The sequence below is a fragment of the Gracilinanus agilis genome, chromosome 1, assembly GCF_016433145.1.
Source record: "Gracilinanus agilis isolate LMUSP501 chromosome 1, AgileGrace, whole genome shotgun sequence".
NCBI lineage: Eukaryota > Metazoa > Chordata > Mammalia > Didelphimorphia > Didelphidae > Gracilinanus > Gracilinanus agilis.
This window is the reverse complement of record NC_058130.1, coordinates 670,646,116-670,665,032: the sequence shown is the minus strand read 5'-3', so window position 1 is coordinate 670,665,032 and position 18,917 is coordinate 670,646,116. Positions and strand designations below refer to the sequence as shown.

General features: G+C 44.2%; 1 protein-coding gene across 1 annotated transcript in view; it reads right to left on the bottom strand.

Annotated features, from left to right (window-relative positions):
* FAM83A (family with sequence similarity 83 member A) overlaps positions 1 to 18,917 on the bottom strand; it is a 25,262-nt gene that overhangs the window by 5,345 nt on the left and 1,000 nt on the right. The window contains exons 2-3 of the mRNA XM_044668975.1: positions 8,240 to 8,407; positions 5,571 to 5,695 (exon numbers count right to left, since the gene is read on the bottom strand). Coding sequence (XP_044524910.1) covers positions 5,571 to 5,695; positions 8,240 to 8,407 — 293 coding nt within the window. The remainder of the gene's footprint in view (positions 1 to 5,570; positions 5,696 to 8,239; positions 8,408 to 18,917) is intronic.

The following is an 18,917-nucleotide window of genomic DNA, read 5'->3' as shown; positions in this document are numbered from 1 at the left end:
GGGGGGGGCAGAAATCAGCCTGAAATATGTTTCCACTTGAGTGGAGCCCACCCAGAGCAGAGCCTTTTGAAGAGCCAGGTTCATCCCAGAGTGGACCCAACTTGAATTTCCATGAAACAATCCCTTGGCCCCAAGTCTTTTATAAACAGCTCTGGGTGGGAGGGAAAAAGAGGGGAGGAGAGGTGAGGGAGCCCACAGGCAATGAAGAGGAGAATCATAAATCCATATGAAACTGGGGCTGCAGCTGGGCTCTGCTTGGCTCCCTCTTGCAGAAATCACCTCGGATCACTGCCCTTCATTATGCTTCATGATAGTGGGAACTTGTCATTTAAGCTTTTATCTCCACACATCAGTTCATTAGTGCATTTCCAAATCACAGTGTTCCCAGGCCTCAGGGGAAACCTCCTCCTCACCCCCCACCCCTCATTCTCAGTGGGCTGGGTTTAGGGATTTATTTTTCCATTAAAATCACTTCATCCTAGACTTTCCTGCAACAGGTCTTAAGATTGTCTCAGCAACTTGCAAAAATTGTTTGAAAACATCTGCCTGATTGCTAACTTTGAAACAAAACTTTAGTATTAAGAAATATTGGGCAGGGAAAGAATAATTTCTAAAAAGACTTCAACAACTTTAGTGAAGGGTAAAACATTTTAAATTTGATCTACATGTCATGTTTTTTGGATGTAAGAATTCCTGAGGAGGGGAGGAGGACAGAGGGAAGGATCACTTGATTGTTTATTTCTTTCCTGAGTCACAATAAATGTCAAATTTTTCCAGCTGGACCCAGATTCCCTCTCTCCTCTCCAGCCAAGAAGGAAGCTTGGAGTCCCAAGAGGAAAACACTTGTATAAGAATAAGAATTTGGAAAGGGAATCTGCTGAGAGAAAAGTTTTCTTTGTTCCATGTTTTCTTTCTGCTTTAAGCTCACTTCAAGATTCATTATTTGAGCTTGCTTGGGTTCAATCTCACAACCTCAAGGACAGGCCCATTCCCTCCCATCTTGCTTAGAAATTTGGGTCCAGGGAAACATTTGGATCATGTTTGAATTGAGTACTGATCTCCTAGTCTCGAGCTGCCACCTTTGAGGTGATATTTCATTTGTTTGCTACCCCTTCCTGATCTCCTCTAAAGAAACAAAAGGCAGAGAAGGGTCCCACCACATGAGGGCCCTTTGGTGAAAGCCTTTCCAAAAATGCAGATGAATGAGTGCTTATAAATTAGAAACATGTGGCTTCCATTTCCCCTTAGAATCCACCAGGGATGCTGAGAATAAAGGAAAAATAAACCCAGGGCAAAACACATTTTAGATCTCAATGAACCCAAATAGGCTCCCTCTGGTCACTGAACCCCTCCAGCAATAAAGACTCTGTCCCAGACTCACAAGTCACAACTTTGAGCTAGGGTTCCAGGGCTGTTGGGCCAGTCAACAGAATTTCAAATTCCAATTCCAACTGTAAGTTTGAGCTGCAAATGGCAGTTGGAATAGAATCTTTGTGGGAGAGCAGAAGGTTGCTGCTAAGCAAAGGTTGTTGATTCCTTGGTCTTCCATAATTTCTTGATGTCTTCCCTTCACCCTATCAATATTTTCTACAGTGTTATTTCTTTAACCCAGGTCTGGTTCTGAGCAAAATGGTGGTCTTAAATAGGAAGGTGGTACCTTAGCCTAAAGGGCTAGGCCTGGAGTCAGGAGGACCCGAGGAGTTCAGATATGGCCCCAGATACTTCTAACAGTGTGACCCCAGGCAAATCACTTAACCTCTATCTCTCACAGTTTCCTAGTCTGCAAAATGGGGATAGTAATAGCATTTTCCTTGCAGGGATGTGTAGAACAGTTGGGTGGCACAATGGCTAGGATGCCAGGCCTGGAGTCAGGAAGATTCATCTTCTTGAGTTCAAATCTGGCCTCAGACACTTCCTGTGTGATCCTGGGCAAGGCACTTAACCTTGTTTGCCTTGATGTCTTTATCTGTAAAATGAACTGGAGAAGGAAATGGCAAAGCACTCTAGTATCATTGCCAAGAAAACTCCAATGGAGTCATAAAGAGTTGGACACGACTGAGAATGACTGAACAATGTAACACAAGCACCATATTGGATTCTTTCCACACTTAGATGTCTCACCACCCAGATTGGTACTTTTAAGTACTGTGTCTTGTATCGTTTTGCATCTGTTTCATTTGTGAAAGATTTATTTCTCCAGCCAGATTATAGACTTGATGGGTGGGAAATGTGTTTTGGAGAACCCTTCTACTCCCTACTAAGTTCAGCACAGACCTGGACCTACAGAAGGTACCCAGGAAATACTTGGTGACTGGGTTTGTGCTTTTTTCCAGCATAGAATATGGCCCAATTCCAGTCTTCTCTATGCAAAACAAAGAATAAGATTGTCATTTGATTTGAAATGACAGCCACTACTTGTAGAGGCTGGCCCTGCTCATAATGTTTCTTCATCTCCCTCATAGTTTGTCTTCTTCCCAATGTTTCTTGGCAGTCTGCCTGGCTGAATTGTGCTGCTCTCCCAGAGTATGTCCTTACTTAGGGCCCCTCCTGCCTTTTTGAGAAGTCTTCTGCATTGATGCAGCTCAGAGAAACAGAACTAGCATCTGTCATAATGGCCAGATGGGTCTTTCCCAGGACTGTCTTACCAACAAACCCATCTCAATAAGTGGTTTATAGGTAGGGCAAATAAAAGGGCTTAAGGGAGAAGATGGAACATCTCTAGGTGATCCAGCCAAGCCAGTACAGGTTTAGAGGCCCCAAAGTTTGGTTCTCCTTTTCAGCATCCTTTTCTTTTCCTGCCTAACCCTGATCTACAGTGATTGTTCCAATTCACTAAAATTCTATTCTATGTCACATGATCTGATGCTTGATTACTTATTTCTTTATACCTTTTTTCTCTCTAGTTATGCCCTGTATGCACTTGTGGGTCACTCCTTGAGGGCAAGAACTAGGTCTTATGGTTTGTTTTTTTTAATCACCATGAAAGTAGGCATTCAAAGAGTGCTTAATGTAGATTTGACTTTGGCAAAGTTGGTCATAATTATGGTCAATTGACTAGGGGGTTGAGCTGACTCTGAGAAGAGGCCATGACAGAGAATTATTTTCTCTTTTTTCCTCAATGTATGGCTCCCAAGAAGCATTTCTCTTTCCTCAATTTTACTTTATGCCTAGTTCTCTTTCTTTCCATTGTTGAGATGGTGAAGGAAGGGAGGTGGAGCAAGGGAGAGACAGAGAGAAAAGGGAAACAGACAGAGAGGAAGGAGAGGGAGAGAGAAATTAGAGAGAAAGGAAAGAGAGACAGAGAGAGGCAAGGGATGAAAGAAGAAAAAGAAGGAAGGAGAAAGAGAGGGAAAAAAGGAAGGAAATAAGCATTTTTAATGTACCTACTATGTGTCAAGCACTGTGCTAAGCATTTTACAAATATTGTCCATTTGATCACCATACCAACCCTGGCAGGTAGACTATCCCATTTTACAATTGAAGAAAAAGGCAGACGGAAGTTAAGTGGCTTGCCCAGGATCACACAACCAGGATGTATCAGAGGTAGGACTTGAACCCACATCTGTCTGGCTTAGAGGTCAGCTCAACTTCAACACAGCTACTCTCATAAGAGTGATTTTTTTTGGAGGGAAGGAAACACTAAAAATTGGGGAGATCAGGAATGGCCTTGTGCAGGAAGTGATAACTTGAGCTGAGTCTTAAACAGGGAGCTAGAAGCAGGAAAAATATGGGAGTCCCATGATCTTACCTTTGCTTTAGGAATGTCATATTGACAGCTTGGGGAATGGACTGGAGATATGAGTCTGGAAGCAGGAAAACCATCACTCAGGTGAGAAGTGAGGGTGGCCCCATAGGGAGTGAAGAGAAATTGACCCCACCTCAAAAGTGTTAGAAAGGTAAAAGTTATAGGATGTGGTGTCTGATTGGATGTAGGCAGTGAGGGAGAAGATGCTTGTTAAATTCTTGAGTCTGAGACATGTCAATGTGTTGTTTTTTTTTTAAACCCTTACCTTCCATCTTGGAGTCAATACTGTGTATTGGCTCTGAGGCAGAAGAGTCGTAAGGGTGGGCAATGGGGATCAAGTGACTTGCCCAGGGTCACACAGCTGGGAAGTGTCTGAGGTCAGATTTGAACCTAGGACCTCCCATCTCTAGGCTTGGCTCTCAATCCACTGAGCTATCCAGCTGCTCCCCATCAATGTGTTTTTAAGCACCTGCTATGGAAAGTGAGATAGCTGGGTGTTGCAGTGAATAAGAACATTATGCTTGGAGTCAAGAAGACCCATATTCCTAAATTCCAATCTGGCCTCAGACACTCACTAGCTAGTCTGAAATGATTGAACAACAACAAAATGGGGAGGTTTACCAAAAGCTAATAGGGACAGAGATCTTAAAGGTTATCTAGCCCAGCTCCCTCATTTTTAGAAATGAGGAAATTGAGGCCAAAGAAGTTAATGACTTGCTCAAGGTCACATAGGCATTAAGTAGCAGATTTGAGCAGGACTCAAATCTAGGTCCTCTAATTTTAAATCCACTGCACCATGGGGGGTGCTAGATAGAGTACCAGGTCGTAAGTTTTCCAAGGTCAAATCTGACCTTAGCCACTTACTAACTGGGTGACCCTGAGCAAGTTATTTAAGCTTGAGCTCAGTGGACTTTGGCTCAGTGGACAGAGAGCCAGCTCAGAAATGGGAGGTCCTGGGTTCAAATTTGGCCTGAGACACTTTTTATCTGGGTGATCCTGGAGAAGTCACTGTATCACCTCATTGCCTAGCCCTTACAGCTCTTCTGCCTTGGAACAGATACATAATATTGATTCTAAAGTGGAAGGTAAGAGTTTAAAGGAAAAGAGAAGACCTTGGAAGGAGCTGTTTCAGTTGAATGGGGGAGTTGGAAGCTACATATTGCAAGGGTTTGAAAGAAGTAGAAAGTGAGGCAATTGTCCCAAAGATCATAGATAGTTTTTTTTTCCCCTAGGAGTTTGGTTATAAAGGGAAGAGAATTAGAACCATAAGAAAAGGCAAGTGAAGGGGAGAATTTGGGCATCTTTGTGGAGAGCACAGAAGAAGTCAATAAATAAGGAGGTTTTCAGGGGAGAGAGGAGGTGGTTAAAGGGCTTGACCCCACCCTAATTCAGGCCCTCATTTTCCATCAGCTGAACTATTGCAATAGCCCTCTAACTGGTCAGCTTTTGTCTAGCCTGTTGCCTCTTTAACTCTTTATCCAAACAGCTGCCAAATGGATATTTCTAAAGCACAGGTCTGGCTGTGCCATTCCCAATCTCTAGAAGCTGCATTGCTATTACCTCTAAGATCAAATACAAGTTTGTTTGTTTTGGGGGGGGGGCATTTAAAATCCAATACCACCTGGCTCCAGTTGATTCCCCCACAGTTCCTGTTCTAGGTGAAATTAGAGGACCTGGATTGATTTTACATATGCACCCCCATCCCTGGACGTGGTGTTCCATTCATGCCAGGCATGTACTTCCCCTTCTGCCTGATGCTCCCCTAGCTCAGTGTGGGGATAGGATGAGAGCTGGCTCACCCCCGCTGGACCACAGGTCATCTCACCTGTAAGATCCAGACAGGACGAATCTCCAATCAGAAATGATGAACTTTTCCTGGATCTGGCCTGAGAACTTCTTGCCAGACTTGGCACAGTATGTTTCCCCTTCCACGCTTCGGATTGAAATATTCTGTTAGAGGGAAGTTCAGGATATAATTGAAGGATTTCTGAGTCTTCCCAGAAATCTCCAGCTTTACTTTTAAACCCTCACCTTCCATCTTAGAATGGATAGTAAGTATTGGTTCTTAGGCAGAAGAGAGGTAAGGGCTAGGCAATGAGGGTTAAGTGACTTACTCAGGGGCCCCCAGCTAGGAAGTGTTTGAGGCCAGATTTGAACCCAGGACCTCCCATCTCCCAGACTGGCTCTCAATCTACTAAGCCACCTCACTGCCCCAGAAATCTCAATCTTAAAGCAGCCAAATGATGCAGCAGAACATTAGATGTGAAATTGGATGGTATGGGTCTCCCCTTACTGCCTATTTGAGTTTGGGCTTCAAGAACACTGGTCATCTGGAGAATGTCCAGCAAACAACCAGGAAGGACTCCATGCTAGGTAAGGACTAAATGAAGGAACTGGGGATATTTCATCTAGAGAAGGGGCATTTAGTTGGCCCAGTGGATAGAGCACTGGGCTTGGAGTCAGAAAGACCCATCTTCCCGAGGTCAAATCTGGCCTGTTTGCCTCAGAGTTCCTCATCTGTAAAATGAGCTGGGGAAGGAAATGGCAAACCATTCTAGTATCTTTGCCAAGAAAACCCCAAATGGGGTCATTGAGAGTCAGACACAACCAAACAAAGCCTGGAGAAGAAGCTTCAGGCTAGATTTGGGAGCCACATGATAACTGTCTCCCCAGAATTTAAAGCCATCATACAGGCAAAGCAATTAAATTTGTACAGCTTGGCCCCTAAGGACAGAAGGAAGAGCAATGGTGAGGAGTTATAAAGAGGTAGAGACTTGATATCAGGAAAAACTTGCTCCCAGTGACAGCTCTCTACAGGCAGAATGGTAGTGAGTTCATCATCCCTGGAGGTCTTCAGGCAGAGGCTGGATGATTACTTGTTGACAAGTCTGTAGACTGTGGTGTCCTCCAACATGGAGGCTCTGAGATTCTCCCAGGAGCTTGGACTAAATGATCTCAAACACCCCTCCCAACTTTAATAAAAATTCAAATTCTAAACGGACCAACATAAGTGAATTTAAAGAGCATTAGAGATCATGCAGTTGAAGCAGTTTACCAGGTTGGGCAGTGAATAGAAAGTGAATAGAAAGACCTCAAGCCAGCCTAGACTTGAGTTCAAATGATGTGTCAGATACTTCTAGGCTCTATTATCCAGGGTAGGTTACTTATAACTTGCCTGCCTCAGTTTTTTCATCTGTAAAATGGGAATAATAGGATCTACTTCCCAGGGATATTGTGAGGATTCAGTCAGATCAAATTTGAAAAGTACTTTACAAACCTTAAAGGGCTTAGAAATACTACCTAATATTATTGTGACTAGTCTGGGTCCACTGTTAGCATCAGAAAGGGGCTCAGTAAAGTGAACCATGAACCAAGCTGGTAGGTGTGTAATGAAGAATGGCCTGGATTCAAGATAGAATTATGCTTTGGCTCAGCCCCGGGAAGATTTTTTGAAAAAAACACAGATACACCTTCATGTCTGAGTGTGATCACCGTCCAACACCGGGCACTGGTGACTTCTTGGTGATGTCCCTGAAACACTAGAAAGGGTAAGAAAATATCTAGCTCTGACTTACAGGCAACCCCTGGGCAAGTCACTACACAGCTCTGGGCCTCAATTTTCTCACTTCTGAAGTGAGGGAATTAGACTAAATTATTGCTAAAGCTCTAACTGGTTCCCCCCCCCACCCCCTTTAAATGTTTCATTTGACAAGGAAACAATATAATGGAAAGAGCCCCACATGAGGAGTTGGAAGACTTCAGTTTAGGTCCAAATTCTTCCAGACCTAACACTGCAAGATTCCCCCTGTGGCTTCTAAGGAATTGGCATCATGCCAAGATTTGACGATTTGGGAAGAGCTAATTGGAAGAAAATGGTTCCAAGTCTTATCGACTATATGCTGGGTATGGAGATCCTGATACCTTGTGCAAAGGAATAGTTTTATAACTTCTTGGTGAAGGATTGACTATTTTGTTGAATGAACATTTACTGAATCAAGATAGTTGAATATGGCAGAGTTTACTTGGCCTGCGAAGTCACCAAAACTGTTTGCCAAGCAGATTCCCTGTGTTAGAAGAAAAGGGAAATAGATACTTCTGCAGTTTCTCCTCTCTCTGAGGACTCTTCTAAATAGCCAACAAATATTTCTATAACATTCATTGATGCATTTGGCCATTCATTCAAGAAACATTTGTTAAATGTCTACTCTGTGCAATGTATCAGGCCATTTCGAATGAGAATGTAAATTTAAATTTGTGACCCCCTAAAAAAAGGGTCTTTTGCCTGTTGGCAAAAAAAAAATCTTCAATGGAGAAAGAGGCTTGTTTGATTCAGGGAAGGGAGCCTTCCATGTAAGCTATCAAGATGATTTCTATACCTCCTGTTCCTTTCTTAGCTTTTTTTGGAACCCATGTCTGACCCCAGAATCTTCCCTTTCATGGGAACGGAAGATCGAGTGCTCAGAGCCAACAAGCCCCTCTCGAGGCCATTCCTACCTTCAGGTGACTGTCCAGGATTTCAGCTTTCTCACACATCTCTCGAAAGAGCTTCACACCACACTGATTGAGGAGCACACAGACAAATACACCTCGTTTGTTGGCCGCCTCCAACACATCACAGAAGATCTCTGTATCTGTAAATACGTCCATTAGGATGAGCAGGACCTGGGCCAAGACAGACAAGATCCTCACTCAGTTTGCCTTCTTACAATTAAAAAAAATTTTTTTAAACCCTCACCTTCCATCTTAGAATCAATACCATGTATTGGTTCCAAGGCAAGAGAATGGTAAGGCCTGGGCAGTGGGAATGAAGTGGCTTGCCCAGGGTCAAACAGCTGGGAAGTGTCTGAGGTCAGATCTGAACCCAGGACTTTCTGCCTACAGGCCTGGCTTTCCATCCACTGAGCCACCTAATTGCCTCGCCTTATGTTTCTGAACTGCTTCAAGTTTTAGCCACACTTCTTGGGTTTGGGTAAGCCTGATCTAGCTGACATGCCAAGGCAAGGTGGGACAGAAGAGGCTCCCCTGGCAGCAGCTCTAGTGAGGTTTGGACTGGAAGCATTCAAGCTGATTTATTTCAACAACCATTTAAGGCAGTGGTTCCCAAACTTTTTTGGTCTACCGCCCCCTTTCCAGAAAAAATGTTACTTAGTGCCCCCTGGAAATTATGAAACTATTTATTGAACTCAGAATAGAATGTAATACAAAAAAAAGGTATGGCCATCACCGCCTCCCTGGATCGCTGCAGCACCCACCGGGGGCGGTAGCACCCACTTTGGGAATCACTGATTTAAGGTCTCATTCCTAGCTGTGTGACCCTGATCAAGCTGTTTATTTATTTTTAATTGATTAATTTAGAATATTTTTCCATGGTTACATGATTCAGGATTTTCCCCACCCCTTTTCCCTCCCCCCTCCCAGAGCCAACAAGCAATTCCACTGGATTTTACATGTATCATTGTTCAAAACCTATTTCTAATGGGAGGGGGGGAAGTTGGGGAGTGAAGAGGAAAGTAAGAGCATAAATCATGTAACCATGTTAACTTTTCAAAAAAATAAATATTAATAAATGTTTAAAAAAACAAACCTATTTCCATGTTAATATTTGCAATAGAATGATCATTTAAAGTCCAAATTCCCAATCATATCCCCAGCAAACCATGTGATCAATCATATATTTTCCTTCTGCATTTCTGCTCCCACAGTTCTTTCTCTGGATGTGGATAGCGCTCTTATAAGACCCTCTGGATTGTCCTCAATCATTGCATTGTTATTGCCTAGTCCTTGTTGATCATCTGTCTTAGAATTGATATTTCCCTTTTTTCCCTGCAAAACATTTGTAAGCAAACTAAAGTGAAATGGCAACAAAACTGAAATAGCAAGAACAGGTCAAGAATTGGTCATAATGCCCTCAAAATGATTCCAATATCAAATTGAGTATGGCTCTGCATGTCAATTGTTTAGACTTGGGGTGTGATCCACAGCTAATTCTTGGTCGATGAAGATTAGTGTGAGACCTTTTTGCTGCTTAAGGCAGCTAGCTCAGCACCAAGGGGATTAAAGCTTCATTGTGCATTTTAAAAAATGTAATCATTTTTAAGCTCTTAAAAGTCTTATCAATTCTACTTATAAAATCAACTCTAAGAAGAGTGGCAAGGATTAGGCAATTGGGATTAAATGACTTGCCCAGGGTCACACAGTTAGGAAGGGTCTGAGGCCAGATGGGAACCCAGGTCCTCCCCAAGCCTGACATTCTATCCACTGTGCTACTTAGCTGCCCCCATTGTGCATTTTTTCTTTTTTATAGTTAGAGGTAAGACAGCTCAGCCAAGAGTGAAAAACTCATACCTTTCCATGATTAAAACTTTCTCTAAAGGACAAAATGGAGAACAAATTGGATTTAGTCTCCTGAGAACAGTGCTTGGCTCCTGTTAAAATTGATAAACACTCTAGGAGAGGCAAGTGATCTTACTGGGCAAACCACTGCACTAGGGGCTGGGTCTGCTGAATGAAAAACAACAACTACTCCCAAACAAACTACTTGGGGGATAGATGGGGTTATAAGATCATAAATTTAGAACTAGAAGAAAGCTTGGAAGTCATTTAGTCCAACTCTCATATTTTATAGATTAAAAGATAAGTCACAGAAAGAAAGGGAAGGAAAGAAAAGAGAGGGAGGAAGGAAGGAAAAAAGGGAGGGAAAGAGGAAGAGATGAAGAGGGGGAAGAATGAAAGAATGAAGGAAGGAGGAAGAGATGAAGAGAGGAATGAAGAATGAAGGAAGGAGAGCGGGAGGAGAGAAGGAAAAAGAGAGGGAAGAAGGAAAGGAGAAAGAGAGGGAAGAAGTAAGAGGCTTCCCAGAAAATAATGGAAAAAAAAATGTTTTTCTCTTAGAAATGGTAGGACTGTCTAAACCAAGCTGGGGTTTGCTCAGAGACGAGGTTGGAATGATAGCCATAGGAGCAACAATGAGCACAAGTGTCTGAATAAATTCAATCAGGAACTGTTGAACTGGTTAGAATCATGACAAATAGATGGAGTGTCCAGGAAAGTAGGGCCATGGAACCAACCACCTGCTCTGGGACCCATCCAGATGTGCTTCTGGGTTATTGGGATTTCCTGCCATTGTTGCCAGACAAATATAACACAAGGTAAGTTTCAAGGTGAGGAATAATAGCATAGTGGTAGCTCGCATTTAGAGTGGACATTAAAGTTTGCAAAACTAAAGAGACTCCTTCTCCTCTCCTGATCATCCCTCTTTCCCACCCCCACATTCCTGTCCAGGACATGGGCTGCTCATTTCCTGGCTTTTCCATGTGTTGGCAGTCTTTTTTTTCTCATCTATAAAACAAGGAGTTGGCCTAGATGTCCCCTATGGACCTAGGTTATGGTATTTTTCAAGGAGCTCAGGCTCCAAATGGCCCTAAATCCCAGAATATTCAGCTGGAATCAGGCAGGATCTGTTTTGGTCTGTGCAAAAATATTTCCTGACCCCAAGTCCCATTAACTCACAGAGCTGGGGAACATTAAGTTATTGGGATCAGCGTCCTCTTTGCCTTTGGCTTATGGTCAGTGAGATGGCATAGAGATAGAACAGCCGGACTGGGTTATTGGACATTTAAAATCCTAGGCTATCCCTTCCTGGGCCTAACTCTTTTCTGTGGAATTTATACTCAATTTGAAGAGAGACACAGAGAGACAGAGGAAGGGAGAAAGAGAGAAAGCACAAGTTATATACAGAAAAAATAGTAAATCGTTGTTGTTCATTCTTTGTTTTCTAGGAGGACAAATAGCATCCTGGGGGATGTCTTGACTCATGTATGAAATGGATTTATGTGAGGTAGAGCTGCATAAAGCTATCAGCCTCCTGTTCTCTCCCAGAGTCATCGAAGTTCAGTGGCAGGACACAAGCCAGGAGGATTCTCCATAGCCTGGGATGCAAGGGCTGATCTTGGGGTCCTGTATGTCCAACCGGTGTGTAGACACTCTATAGCACAGGCTTCATGGCCAATGGAGCAAATTCTTCTCATCTGACAGTTTGTGGGGGAAGCCTTCCTAGGCCCGGGGTAGATACTCCCCAGACTCAGATGGTTCATTTACCTTCAATCTAGTTTAGCCCATCTGCCCCAGCAGGTTTTGTTGAGGCATGGCCAGAGCCCCAGGTGAGAGTTGGGTAACAGGAGGACCACGAAGAAGTAGGTAATTGGGGTGAAGAAAGACAGAAGGACAACAGCCAGAGGGTTCAGGAAAGGTCTTGTGAAAATGATGTTAAGCAAAGTTTTGAGGGAAATTCTAAGGATCTTAAGAGGCAGAGATGGAGCTTTAAATGAAAGGAGCAGCAAGAAGCCCATTTGTTTGGACTTTGGAGGAAGAGGAGAGTGAAGTTACAATGTCCTAAAAATCTTTAACCTATTAAGGTTTAAAAGTTTTGGAACTTTAAGATTGAAAAGGTAGGCTGGAGCTAGATTATGAATCATATTAAAAGCTATATAGTGCTTTTTGCAACATGGCTAATATGGAAATATGTTTTGCATGAGCTCACATGTGTAACTGATATATTACTTGATTTGATAAGTGAGGGGAAGAGAGTAGGAAGAGAATTTGAAACTCGGATTTTTAAAATGATTGTTAAGGAATTTTCACATGTGATTTAGAAATATTTAACAAAATTAATTTTAAAAAAGTTTAAGGAAAAAATTTAGAGGCAGCTGGGTGGCTCAGTGGATTGAGAATCAGGCCTAAAGATGGGATGTCCTAGGTTCAAATCTGGCCTCAGACACTTCCTAGCTGTGTGACCCTGAGTAAGTTACTTAATCCCTATTGCCTAGCCCTTACTGTTCTTCTGTCTTGGACCCAATACATACTGGTTCTAAGAGAAGGTAAGGATTTAAAAAAAAAAAAAAAAAAAAGGAAAAAAATCTACCCAAAGGAGATTCTCTTTGAGCCTAGAGGTGATAGGGAACCACTGGAGTTTACTAAGCAAAGGAAGGGCATGCTTAAAAGCACAGAGCTGCACTTTAGTAGCATAACTTTGTCAGGCCTATGAAAGATGGATTGGGGGGGGACCAAGAGGGTAAGGCAGTACAGGCTGAGGCTAGATCCTGTGTATTTAATCACTTGGGCTTCCCTGGTCTTAGCTTCCTCCTCTGCAGAACAGGTGGCAGGTGACTCCTTCTTCCTCCCTCTGAGGCCTCTGGGAGGCTTTTTACCTGTAACCTGGGCAGTGAAACCATGTTGGCAAAGGAGCTCACCAAGAAGTCTCTGAAGACTTCCCCAGTGGAATGGGCAGAAAAAAACAGTTTGTTCCAATGGCCACAAAGGTGGCCAAAGCAGGCGTTGTGGTCTCAACTCTTGGAGCTTAGCCAGTCGCCAGAGACACCAAGGCCAACCAGTGTATCCCATTGCCAGTCCTTCTCATTGTCTTGCCAGTTGACTTTACTGATTCAGGAAGAGAGAGTGAGGCGGTGCAGTTTGCTGTGCTAAAATCTAGTTCCTGAGCTAGTCAAGACATCTCTTTAAAACAAAGGATGAACCTGTGGAGGCCCCAGATCACCCATGGGAAAGGCCGGGTAGGCCATGGTGTGCTAGGAAAACAAAAGGGTCTGGTTCTGTCCAGGGCAGGGGCTTGGGATGTGTGTGTTCTTTCTACTTCCTGAGAACTTCCTCATGGAAACTTGTCCCTGGGCGATTCATGGGTGCTTGATGGCTTGGTCTTCTGGTCGCCAGTGTGGATGGCAAAAATGCAGTCACTCCTTTGGGGCTTAACAGATTTTTCCCAAGATCCCATTAGTTCACTCTGAAGCATTTTGTAACCCTCGTGGCTGAGCTGCCCTTGGGTTGTGGGCATGGGGTCCAATGCCACCTCATGGATGATCAATGGCTATGATATGCCCTGTCACCAGAGGCCCTGCTTCCCATCATCAAGTCAACAAGCATTTATTAAGTAGTGCCTAGTGAGAGCCAGCCTCTGCTAAGGGCCGGGAATACAAAGGAAGGCAAAAGACAGCCCCTGCTCTCCAGGAGCTCCCTGTCTGAGCAGGCAAACAACCCTGGGCATACCAGATACAGAGGGATGAACTGGGGTAATCTCTGGGGGAAGGCACACAAGGAAGGGATTATCAGAGAAGTTGGGGCTTGAGCTGAGACTTGAATAAAGCCAGAGGAAGAGGTAGAAATGAGGAGGGAGGGCGTTCTAGGCTTGGGCAGCTAGCCTGTGAAAACTCCTACACTGGAGAAATGGAGAGATAGCAAGGAGGGCAATGCAGGGTACCTGAGGGGGAGGATGTGCAAGAAGATGGGGGAAAAGAGGAAGGTCCCATGTTGGGGGCTGACATTATCATGGACAAGGACAGGGTCAGGGTCATGGGGAGACCCATGATTGGACGGTAGGTCAGAGAAGGGCCCCTTTTTCTGGGGAAGAGACTCTGCAGTCACAAGGAGAGCTCGGGGTGTCTGCTCACAGATCTTCCTACATGATAGAAGGTTCCCCTTTGCTGGAAGGAGGGAAGGGACTGGGGTAAGGGCTTTATGGTGATTGGTGTTGATAACCACAGAGCCTTTGCTTAAAGCACAACAGTAACTATAAGGATGACAACGTTTTTAGAGCATGTTAAGATTCTAGCTTATGATAAGAGTGGAAAGAGAACCTGGGAATTAGGAAGATCCAGGTTCTTTCTGGCTTTGTGGCCTTGGGTAAGTTACATTCCATCTCCTAACTCCAGGGATTTTACATGGTGGTCCCCTTGCTGGAATGTTCTCCCTCCTCATCTCTTCCTCTTGCTTTTCCTGACTTCTTCACATCCCAGCTTTTCTGATGTCCTTTAATGCTAGGGCCTTCCCTCTGAGACCACCCCCGATTTATCCTGCTTGGATCTTGTGGGTACAATTGTTGCCTGGCGTTTGTGGCCTCAGACTCTTGAGCTCCTTGAGGGTGGGCCTAGAAAATTCTGCCTCTTTTGGTATCCTCAGGGCTTCACACAGGACCTGGCACCCAACAGGGGCTTGATGCTCCAAGGCTGTAAGTTGCAGAGAAGGTACATTGGTAGAGGGAGCTTCCTCACCTGGGAGTTCTCTGTACTGATGAAATCGCAGATCCTGGCCCTATCCCTGGCCTCTGTTCCACAGACTCCAAGATGGGAGAACCTCAGAGGCCACTGAGTCTAATTTAAATAAGAATTACAGGAGGTGGGAGGCTAGGACAGGAGGTTCTGGGTTCAAATTTGGCCTCAAACATTTCCTGTGTGACCCTGGACAAGTCATTTAATCCCCATTTCCTAGCCCTTACCACTTTTCTGTCTTGGAACTAATATGGATTCTAGGAAAGTAAAGGTTTTAAAAAAAAGTGTCCCAAAAGTCTCCATTTGAATACCTCTGGTGATAGATAGGACACCACAGAGATTTAGGGCTGGAAAGTCATCCAATCTAATTTTTTCATCCTATAGACCAGGAAGCAGAGACCCAGGTGGGTGAAGAGACTGGCCTAGGGTAGCATGGTGGACAGAGCCCCATTGCCCTTGGAGTCAGGAAGGCATAGGTTCAAATTCTACCTCAGATCCTAGTTGTATACCCTGAAGAGGGCAAGCTGAGAGTCTCAGTTTCCTCATCTGTAAAATGGGGATGATAATGGTACCTTATTGGTAGATCAATAAGCATTTATCAAGAGCTAAGAGCCGGAGATAGAAAGAAAAAAGAAAGACAATCCCTGCCAGCAAGGAGCTTAACAAATTTATACAAATAGGCACATACAAGATAAACGTCAAGTAAATTTTAAAGCGAAAGTTGGTTGGTTGTCCTTCATTATCAAAGAGGAGCAACGATCCTGGGTTGATGTCTTGAATTGGATTGAAGTGAGGCAGAGTTGCCTAAAGTCATCAGCCTCACTCTTCTAGAGTCATCAAAGTCCAGGGACAAGACAAAAATCAGGACGACCTGTGGTGATCTAGGATGCAGGGGACGACCTTGGCTCCTTGGATGTCTGACCAAGTTCTGAGTACTCCACAGCACTAGCATCAGCTGCCTTCATGGCTGTTGGAACAGTTCTCATCTGCCCCTTGGAGCGCACATTCCCCTAACTCACTGGTTGGGTCTGAGGTCCACCCCTGCCTGGATTCAACTATCTGCCCAGACAGTTTTACCAGGATGAGGCCTCTGGACATGCTGAAGCTACTCAGAGCCAAAGATGAGAATTGGGTGACAGACCCCAAAGGAGGATGAGCAGCCCTGAAAGGGTCTCAGCAAGCCCTCACACCAGAGGTGTTTGTCCTCCCTGTATCTACCGGTACCTCAAAGGCAAAGGTACTGAGGGCTTTGGGGGTGGGAAACCAGGAAAAACTTGCTGAAAGATGTGGCCTTGACCTTGAATCTTGGCAGGATTGTTGTGAGGACCAAAAGGTATCCTCTGTGTAAGATGATTCACCAGTTTTAAAGTGTGATTATTAATTAGCAGAGCCAGTATTCAAAGCCAGGTCCTTGGACTCCAAATCCTCCTTATAGAGAGCCAAAGTCTCCCTGAGGCACTTTTCTCATGACTGTCCACTGTGGCAAAGCTTTTTTTTTTTTTTTATTTCAATTCAATAAATATTTACTCAAAGCAGTGTGAGTACAAGAGGGATTGACAGAGAATCTCTAATCAAATGAAGTTTCTTCTCAACCACTATCCTTTTAATCCACATTTTACAGATAAGGAAACTGAGCCCCAGAAGGCTTAAAGAACTTGGCCAAGATGATGCAAGCAAATTAATGATAGAGCCAGGGCTCAAACCTCAGATTGAGCTCTTGAACCTGAGGTCAGGACTTTTCCAAGTGCAACAGACTTATTCTCATGTCAGCACTGAATAATGTGGTTACAGAAACATAAGACACAGCTGACATAAATTGTGGTGACTTGACAAGCCAAAGAGCCACCCTCCATTACCGTCTCCCCCCACACACCCCCCTCAGCCAGTCTCTTCAACAAAAAAACAATAACTGACTTTTAGATAGCACGTTAATATTTGCCCCAAGAGAAAACTCAGGCCTGAGACTGACCTCGGTGTAGAAATCATCTTGCGAAGCCTTTGTTGTTAGTCATTTTTAGCTATGTCCCACTCTGTGACCCCTTTTGAGGATTTCTTGGCAAATTTTCTGGAGTGGTCTGCAATTTCCTTCTCCAGCTCATTTTACAGATGAGGAAACCGAGGCAAACAGGGCTAAGTGGCTTGCCCATAGTAACAGCGCTACTAAGTGTCTGAAGCCAGATTTGAACTGAGCAATGTGAGTCTTCCTGACTCCAGGCCTGGCATGCTGTCCATTATGCCACCTATATACCCAAAGCCTTACTTGATCTTATTTGAGCCTCATAGCAATCCTCAGATTACAGGTATCTTCATTTTACAGATGAGAAAACTGAAGGACCTTAGGATTCCAAATATCTGCCCTGAGACAGAGTTTGGGCTTAGACTGACCTCAGCATAGAAACCATTTTGCAAAGACCAGTGTAAGGGAGGCCCCCATGTATCCTCTTCCCATGAGTTACCTTAAACTGCATTCAGTCATTTAAAAGATGAGGCTCAGACAAGCTGATTTCCAAGGTGCCTTCCAGCTCTGAAACCAATTCATCCATTTTTAGCATTGAGAGTGACAGACAGAACAGAAAGAGAGAACAGAGAGTGAAAGAACAGAGAAAGAGGGGGAACAGAGAAATACATAAACAGAAGCAAGAAAGAGAGAAAAGAGGAGAGGGAGAAACAAAGAGGGAGGGAAAGACGAGAAACAGGCAGGAAAAAAGAAACAGGAGAGAAATGGGGGAAAGAAACAGTTGGGGTGGGGAGAGAAAGACTGTGAGGGAAAATGGGGGGAGAGAGGGAGACAAAGGGAAAGAGGGAAAGGCAAAGAACAAGTCACAGAATGACCTGTCCTTAAATGCATTTCACAAATGGACACACATAGTGAGATGATTCTTCCTTGTGCACTCTCCAGAATAGTACTCAGTAGAGATTTGTGTAGAAAGACAACCACCAATAAATATTAAACACCCACTGTGTGCCTAACTACTAGGGATGCAAAAAACAAGTCCCTGTCCTCAAGGTGCTATAATCTTGACCCACCTCTCTCCCTAGAAAAGGAATCAGGGCATTGGCAGGGAGCACAGTTGGCCCCAGCTGCAGGGAACTGCCCATGTCCTGTGATCTGGGAGTGATTTCCCCCTCTGCCTGTCACTGGTGTCTGAAATTCCACCATGAGTTATTCTTTGGGTCTTAAAAGGGTCTAGAGTGAAAAAAATAAAAATAGCTGATGTTTCCACAAGGTGGTCAAAGCCCTTTTCAATCAGATCTTTTTATCTGTGCAAGGACCCTGTGAGGTGAGTATCATAAGTATCACTACCCCTATTTTGAAAGAAACGGAAACTGAAGCTACGAAGCTAAGTGAACTTGCCCAAGGCTGGCTGCCTAATAATAGCAGCTACCATTTATATAGCATGTTAGGGTTTGCAAAGTGCTTTAGAAATACTGTCTCATCTGAGCCCCGCAACAACCCCGAGGAACAGGTGCTATTATTATCCCCCTTCTACAGATGGGAAAACAGGTCCAGAGAAGTTGTGAATTGCCCAAAGTCCCATAGGCAGCATGTGACAGAGGCGAGTCTGGAACCCAGGAATTCCTGGACCCAAGACTATTCTCTACAGCCCAGCAACAATTTTAGGATAAATGTAGGCTTTGGATTGGCTCAGTTGGAGCTAACAAAAATGATACTTTAATTTTATGAGATGAGTCTCTAGTGTGTTATCCTGAAAAAGAATCAAAGGGCCTAGGTTCAGGTTCTGCTATTTACTAGAGCATCTAGGTAGCACAAGTGGATAGAGCACAGGGCTTGGAATCGGGAAGACTCGTCTTCATGAGCTCAAATCCAGCCTGAGACACTTAACCTGGGCAAGTCACTTCACTCTGCCTCATTTTCCTTATCTGTCAAATGAGTTGGACAAGGAAATAGCAAACCCTTCCAGGGTCAAGAAAATCCCAAATGGGGTCCCCAAGGGTCAAATGGGCCTAAAAAATGACCCAACAACAAACAAGTGAGCAGAACTGCTTGCTCTGTCCTCCCTGTGAGGACCTTGGCTTCCTGTTGGATTAGGGGCGGGGGGGGGGGGGGGGAAACCCTACACCTTAAGTGACTTGCCCCTTCCCTGGCCAGGAAGTGT